The sequence below is a fragment of the Sparus aurata genome, chromosome 22 (genome assembly GCF_900880675.1).
Source record: "Sparus aurata chromosome 22, fSpaAur1.1, whole genome shotgun sequence".
In the NCBI taxonomy this organism is placed as follows: Eukaryota; Metazoa; Chordata; class Actinopteri; order Spariformes; family Sparidae; genus Sparus; species Sparus aurata.
Window position 1 is genome coordinate 22,217,476 of NC_044208.1, and position 8,418 is coordinate 22,225,893.

An 8,418-nucleotide genomic window follows, 5' to 3' on the forward strand; every position below is an offset into this window, starting at 1 on the left:
AGGTAGAAAGGTGGCAGGGTCCACCACTCTCTCTCTCTTTCTTCTTTATTAAAGGTTATTCCCCAAAACTACACAGTGCACCTTTAAAGTACCAACAGTAAAAGTAGTCATTATGCAGATTGGCCAATCTCAAAATAATGTGTATCATCATTTTCGATAATATATAGTGATACTTGTGTACATCACTTTAATGCTGCAGCTGGAAAAGCAGTGGTGTTCTCAGTAGACATTTTGACTTGTGATATTAGGAAAGGCCCAGCTTTTGCTAATAACAATAACGATGGCTCCTCTCTATCTGGTAAGCCATGACAGGCTGCATAAACATTACTTTGAACTGTGGAACTGAAGCAGCTAAAAGGCATTCAGCCGTCGTTAATCTGATTATTTACACCTGTGCTTTTCTTACTGACATGCCAAACATCTTGTGTAAAAACAGCCTGTAAATATGGTGTAAATAGTCCCATCCTACCAGGTGCCAACGTGAGAGCGAGGGAGCTGCCAGGCAAGCAAATTCTAATCAGACAGTATAAGTGAATACACCTGTGTCTGTGTGCTTTAACACATTATATTGTGTTGCTCCTCTGTACTATGATTGACCAATATGAACTATTATCGTGTTTGTTAACATCAGCTGACACCTCATAACCCTGTTTATATGTGTAATTGTAGCTCTCCTCGGAAAATTGTGTAAAATTTGGAGGTACATGGTTTACACATGACAACAGATTTAGTTATAGCAAGAGGTTTTGAACAAGCAACCCAGAAAGGACAAATCTTCAATGACTTCATTGCTGTTGTCCGATGTGACCAGCAGAGGGAGCCCTTTGCTTACATTGATATTGTTTGACTCATCAAAACTGTTCTCGATCCCCTTTGTGCTGGTTCAATACTTTTCTCATTAGGTTTCATTGGTACATCAATACAATGTTTAAATCAACATTATCAGCTAAATGCAGACCTATGAAAATTAATGAAGTGGCGTTTAATGCCTTGAAATATTTACACATGAATAACGGCAGCTTTGATGAGTCCATGACATGTCATTACCATAAATTTCCCAATTCACCAAACACCAAAATCTGGCTCTTGCCAAAAATGTAATTGAACAACACAGTGCACGGAAGTATAAAGGCCATTTCGCCTCATGTAGCCTTTAACAACGAGGCATTTCAATTAAACAAAATGAGACGTGAGTCAAAAATAAAACAGACCACTGTTATTTTAACTAACCCAGTGATATTTGAGCGAGGATTTACTGTTCCTGGCTGAATGTATGCTAATCTCTGCTCATATCACTGTTATTTGCCAGACTGTGCAGGCTCATTCCCCCCCCTCTCTGGACCCCCAGTAAAATGGCTACTCATTGGTGCACAGCAAACTGCAACCATGGCAACCAGCTGTTTGGCATGGAAGGAGGAGATATTGGCCTGTAGGTATGTACCCCAAGACTCACACACCGACATACAGACACACTCTTCTGGGGCTTGTCTGTGGTGCCTGAGATGAAAAGGATGGGCAAATGATTACAAAGAGAGAACTTTACATATTTAACAGTCTTGTATATGGTTTAAACTAAGCCCCTCATCCCCCTACTTATTTCTCAGACAAAATCCCTCCAGAGAAAACCACCCCCTGCTCTTCTTTTCCTCTTGAGTGTCTGTCTTTGTGTGTGTGCTTGATGTCTGTTATTTCATTTTTCCCATGTAAAGGTTGGTTGTGAGTTACAGGATTCGGTCAGTAGGTGGTGGTTAAAGCCTGGGGTGGTGTTCAGGGTTATGTGTGTTTGGCTGCGTTCACAGTGTGTATGATGAAAGCCTCCCTGAACTGTCTGTAATTGGCTCTCGAGGGAAGGGGATCTTGAGATTCTTCCTACACAGGAGTAGACCCAGACCATGAAAAGAATATACACACTGAGTCTCTGCATGGCACACAGTATTTACCTGCAGAACTGAAGCGAGGGCAGACAAAGAAAGGCAATGCACTTGACCCAAATGTTCGCAAGATTTGAAGGGGATGGATTGTCAGACATTTCCACTTTTGGATGCTTATCCTCGCTGATTAATGCTCAACTGGGGCCGGGGCGTGGGCTGCTGAGGAATAAGCAGATTGAGGAACTGATTGATTTTGAGGACAAACAACCTCTCCTCACTGATTTATTTGGATGCATTTGTGTTTGCACATGACATAGAGCAGGGGCTGGCAACCGAGTGGGTGAAGGTCAGATACATTTCCAGGTCAAGCAGGCTGGTTTCACGAGTGAGATCAACAATCCGGAAACAAGCTACTGCTTTTTATATCCAGAGGAATGTGGCACTAAAGCTCCTTAAAACTTGGTTTCAAAGCTTTACACTAAGTCTTTCTATTTATAGCAGAATGTTTTTGTTACATGGGGTAAAAGCAAAATCAGGACATCTTTATGCAGAGTTTTAATGTTGTTATTCAAGGAACGTTGGTCTGGCAACATGGTCATACAACTCTACATCTGTCATCCAATTTAGAATTTTAAAAAAATCCTAAAATCTAATTGGTGCACAGAAGTGTGCAACATTTTTTTTTTTTTTCAATTGAGTCCCGCCTCCTTCAAACCAGTGAGATGAGGACAGACATTAACACAAATCCCCAAATCCCTGATGAAATGTGAAATGGCCAAAACTGGCCAAAATACATCAAAGGTCCAGTGTGTCGAATTTCGAAATTGAAATACAATACTCATAATTCTGTTTTAATAGGTGAATACTTACCATTTATTCAGTCACCAGAATCTTTGTATTTTTGTAACCTTAGAATGAGCATTGTGCTGTCTACTGTAGCCCAGAATGGACAAAATCAAACATTGGCTCGGGAGAGGGCCTATTCAATTTGAAAGGGAAGGAGAGGGGAGGGGTATTCAGTTGGTTGCGATTTTTAACCTGAAGGCTGGATGCCACTAAATTATACACACTCGTCCTTTAAAGTCTCAGGTGTGGGTAAAATTTAACTCTTTGAATAAGAGGAGAATATCGGAAATAAACAAAAATAATTATTGTTATTACCACCTTATTATGTCAAAAGTAGGAATGCTACATCTTTGAATTTTTAACATGTGTCATGTAAAATGAAACTTTCCATTTGTGTTTACATTCTGTAGCAGGTTATTAAAGCACGCTCCGTATTGCACCTGGCCTTGCAACATTTTTCACAGCAACTGAAGGCAGCACAGCAGCTAATTATGCGGTGCTGAGCAAGTGTAGAACATCCAGGAGATAATGAGGTAAACAATGCATAGGCTGTAAAGAAATTCATTTTCGAACCAGCTTGCAGACACATGCCTCCGCGCTGACGATAGTAACACATTGCCACCTACAAAACGCTCATCTCATCGAGTGAGCAGATGTCAGCGTGGTGGTGATATCACTTCAGCGATGGATTTTCACAGCTTAGCTTCCATAATCTTTTCCTTGCATAAAGTGCCTGAGAAAACAGGATTGTGCTTGATTTTTTTTAATTTATTCATTCAGTTTTGCAGATGTTCTCATGGTGGTGAAATGACACGTACATTTATAATTTATGACGCACATTAATATACAGGTTTTATCCGCTGTCATCAAGCAGCCCGCGTAGTGTTACAATGCTGCATTTTTAAAGAGGAGATGTAAGCAGATGATTAACTGTTAATCGTTATTGCCGTGATTGCACCACACACTACAATACAGACTGTAACCGGGACTCACTTCTGTTCCTTCATCTTATCACTTTTCCTTTCAGACAGACTCTTTGTGTCTCTTTTTTCGCTACTTCTGTCTGGGTAGCCCCGGCTCTTTATCCTCATGTTACCTTAGCTGCAGCAGACAGACTGGGACTGTCTCTGCATAGCAACAATTCACTCTAGACTAGTTTAGCCTCGATGTTCACTTTCACCGCCTCTTTATGCAACAAACAATGTCAGTGCAACGGAGTATTAATGCTGCTTTAAACCCAACGTGGGATACAATTCTGTGTGTAATTGGTCATTGTTGTTATGATGACGACACGTAGTCAGTCTGTTTTTCTTCTTGAGATGAGCTCTTTATGTCTGGATCTAAAATCTCAAACTTCGCCTGCAGTTCTAACCTTCTTCTCCCTGTTAGACTTTTCTGTTGTTGTTTGTATTCTTATAAGGGTGCTAAGCACGTCTGTGTTGTTTTGGTAGCATAGTGATAATAGCCCCTTTAATTATCTCTGTCTCTACATAATTCACTAGAAACAGATGGCATAATGAAGAATGATCTGAACTCACCCCCTGCAGATAGACAGATCCCCCACCAGGACTCCCCCTTCGCCCCCATGTTATCTAAATAGACTTGCCTTGCCTCTGAGCACACACACACACACACACACACACACACACACACACACACACACACACACACACACACACACACACACACACACATCTCTGCACTCTGTGCTGTATCTAGGTATGAGATCCTTTACAGCTGACCAATCTCATCCCTCTGATTATGCGCAGAAAGGGCCAATCACAGCATAGAAAACAAACCTCAGCAACAAGCAGTTCATACACAAACAGGCCAGCAGACATATGGCTATGTGACCCAAGTAAATAGTGCTTTTAAAAAATCCTCTAAATCCTTGCAATTAATCCCTCCGGTGGTCACAGTGGTATTGTCTGCACAGTGTTTACAGCAGCAGTGTTTACTGTCTGACATCCAGGCATTTATTGTGCTGCGTAGGGCCCAGGGCAGTACTGAACTATAAGGCATCAGATACACAACATCTAGGCTCCGTATGCTCCCCTGCTGAGTATTGTTTGTTCTAATGATTCGACAGAAGCTACATTAAGTAGTTATAATAGCCTCTATTATAATGTTTGCCTTCTTGAAGATGTATGTACCATTTCTGCATTAATTGTACTAACATCATCCCAAATGTTTCCAACAACTGTTCCAAACAACAAAAAGCGGTGGGTTTACTCAAAGTAACACTGCGTTTCATTTGGTCACCTGTCACTGTTACTTTTGGGAAAACATCAGATAAAACATCAGAGAGTGAGGAAGGAAATTGTCAAATGTGGCTTAACATAACGTGAATAAAAATCTCATGCTTTATCTCGTCTGTGAACGTTCTGCCCTAGTGCCTATTTTCATCTGCAACAATGCAGATTGTTTAACACTGAAAACAACAACTCCCATGATCCCATGCTACTTACATCTTTTCTTTTGAGAGACCCCTAGCGGTAGAAATTACATACTGTGCATTTAAGAATTTATCATGACAAACATAATCATAATGTTTCATTAATTAATCTAACCCTAACCCTAATATGTGGTATAATATCATCGAGGGAGGCCATTATTTCTGCAAAACATCAAACATTTTGACATTGTTGTACTGGAACTTATACTTGAAGTTGCTGCTGTGAGTTATTTTCATTAAAATAAGTGCTCAATAAGTGTACACTTACTGTAACATGACGATGGTGAACAAAGTAATCCTTGTTTTATTGAACTACAGAGCAGCTTCTTACCTCAGGATATGAGACTCCTTAATTCATCCCCAGCACTCAGTCATAGACACAGTTTTAATTTTATGACATGTATAAATCTGACCCAATGACAGGGCATTAAGAATAACAACTATACAGAAACAACAAATCTCTTGTTTGCTTATGTAGGTCATGTAAAGGCATCAGCATGAAATTGACACGTAGTCATAATTAGGTAAAAGTTCCTTGTACGTTTAAGACTAGGATCTGACTACTTCTTCTTCCATTGCACACTACACAATTATTAGCTCCTTCCCTCCAGTCATGTCAGTGTGTGCAAACAGAGGTAAATATTAGTGGAACAGCTTTGAACTTGAACTTTGTTTAAACGGCTGCAGACTGCTGCACTAAAGCAAATTCCCACATATCCAGCCAAATCTATTCGCCTCCAGCCGTAGTTGAGGCAGCAGTGGTAGAAACGGTCAACAAAGTCTTGTGCGATGTTGTACGCGCCTACATCTTTTTTTCTGCACGAGGAGCAAGAGTTGTAACATTTATGTCTGGAGTGCTGGAAAATTGAATGGGCTCAGTGTAGTGAAATTAAAGAGATTTCCCACGAGATACACGGCAGGTTTTTATGCCACACACACATGCATGCTGCGCAACTGGAACACGTGCATGTGTGTTATATAGTATTTATAGAGTCAAGGCAGGAAGGTTGTTCTCAGGGATTTGCTTGTACTTAAAGTTGAAGTAGAATAAAATATTCAGTCGTGTCCAAAACACATGATCTCACTGGAAATTACTCAATCTGGAGCAGCTACTTTTGGCCGTCTTTACAATTCACTTTGTTTATTGGTAACAACGTTCCTGTCACAGTGGGTTAAGTAGAGGAAGGGCAAGAGAGTCCTGCCTGCCATGTCCTCCTTACCCACAATGCAGCAGGTCCAGTGCGCAGGGTAAATACAGCTCTTTGACATGGAGGTGACAGAAGAAAACATCACCTCCTCTCTCTCTCTCCCTCCCTCTCTGTCTGGGTAATCAGTGATGCTGTACAGCTGGATTGCCTGTCATGTGAATGAATGAGCAGGCTACCACAGCGTGACATGTCTGCCCCAGCATTTTATCTGATGGTGCAGTTGGGTTCCACAGCAGTGGAGACGAGATGGGATCTCTCTACCGGGTAGGGGGGATGACGTTGGTTTCACCCTATCTGTCATCTCGCTCCTTACCGTCCTGGTCATATATACAGTCTCTGTCTGTCTTTTTCCATTCTCAATCTGCGCCCCCTCCTCTCTCTTCTCGTCTCCCTGAAGTGTTGGCATGATGGATCGCTGCATCCACAAGGGAGAGGGGGGGAATCATAGTGAAGTAGAAGACGAGAGTGAAGAGGGGGGATCGAGGATCGAGAGAGAGGGAGAGAGAATGGGAAAATGAAGAGGGGGATGGGAGGACATTAAATTTACAGAAGGGTCTGCTGGGCTTCTTCACATAAGGAGTTATGATGTGTTCCTTGAAAACAGACCGTGGCTTCAAAATGATAGCAGCTCATAAAAATGACACTCCCTTGCTCTCGCCAGTCTCATCTCATTTCATCCATCCACATCCTTTCTTCTGCCAAACAACTGTCTCCATTCAAATCAGTTTTAATATTCACAAACACCATGACCGACAGTGACTCGAGGACGGCGCTGGTGTGAGATCTGCTGGTTTGCAGCCAGCTGACTGAACCGACCACGCTGGCTGGCTTGCTGGCTGGCTTGCTGGCTGGCGGGGGGGAAGCTCCCGTCTTTAACCATTCTCCTCACATTCACCTTGCAGTCCCAATTATTCAAGGCAGCGTGCGCGAGCGATGCGCTCCCTGCCAGCCAGCCAGCCCCAGCTGTGAAAAGTGGGTCATGGAATTTAAAGGCACACAACGCAGCCTCGTTGCACCGCACAGTCACTCTGGCACCGCTCCGGCTTTCTGTTCCTCCCAACATGCAGCAGCAACAGCAGCAGTGTGCGGATGTGTGCGTGCAATTCTGGTTCCTGCAGTGAAATCAACAAGGCTGTTTGGGAACGTGTGTCAGTGAATTAGAAGACATTCATTATCACGTTCTGTTGGTGTGTCTCTCTCTCTCTCTCTTTCTGTCTGTCTCCTCTGTAAACTGGCCTATATTCTTCCACAACTTCTCTTTAGAAATAGAAAACATATGATTGAGGTTGACTTGATCACTCGCAAATCAATGATTATGAAATTTTAAGTTTCTTTGTGGTCATTCACTCACAGTGGCCTTCTAAATAATCTTAAAACCTCAGAGATCGGTGCACACTCTCTACCTAGCAACAGCGTACAGTAGGACAGTAGGCCAAGCCATATGGGGAAAGACGTGCTGCAGAGAAAGGCTACTCATGCGCACATTGAGCAATAATGTCATACCCCGATGAGCAGTTTACAAAATCAGACAGCGCACATGACTGTCCTACTAAACTCCCGCCACATTGCGTGGCTGGAACACATTGACATCCACGATGCTTTAATATGCCCCTCGTGCAAAAACACCTGCATGCACCTACATCAGAATTGCAAAGAAGTTCGAGTGCTGTGTGAAATATGAAAAAAAACAGAATGTGATAACTATAAAATATATATATTAAAACATAATGACTGTTTAGTAAATCTTTTGCCTCATCAATGTCGTTGTTTTATGTAAATATATTATTATTATGAATTTGATGCAGCAACACATTTCAACCAAATCGGGACACGGGAAATAAAGACAGGAAAACTGTGGCATGCTCCAAAAAACACCTGTTTGGGACTTTCCCTAGGTAAACAGGTTCATTGGTAACGGGTAATAGCGTCATGACTCATACGAGAGGGCATTCTCGAAAGGCTGATCATTCATAAGCAAGGGTAGGTCGAGCTTCACCACATTCATATTAAAGCACTTGGGCTTGGAAATACTTCTTAA

The 8,418-nt window shown here is 42.1% G+C and overlaps 1 protein-coding gene across 1 annotated transcript in view; it reads left to right on the forward strand.

Moving 5' to 3' along the window:
- Positions 1-8,418, forward strand: part of iyd (iodotyrosine deiodinase) — a 42,521-nt gene that overhangs the window by 1,037 nt on the left and 33,066 nt on the right. Inside the window, exon 2 of the mRNA XM_030405146.1 lies at positions 1,310-1,433. Coding sequence (XP_030261006.1) covers positions 1,387-1,433 — 47 coding nt within the window. The 5' untranslated portion in view covers positions 1,310-1,386. The remainder of the gene's footprint in view (positions 1-1,309; positions 1,434-8,418) is intronic.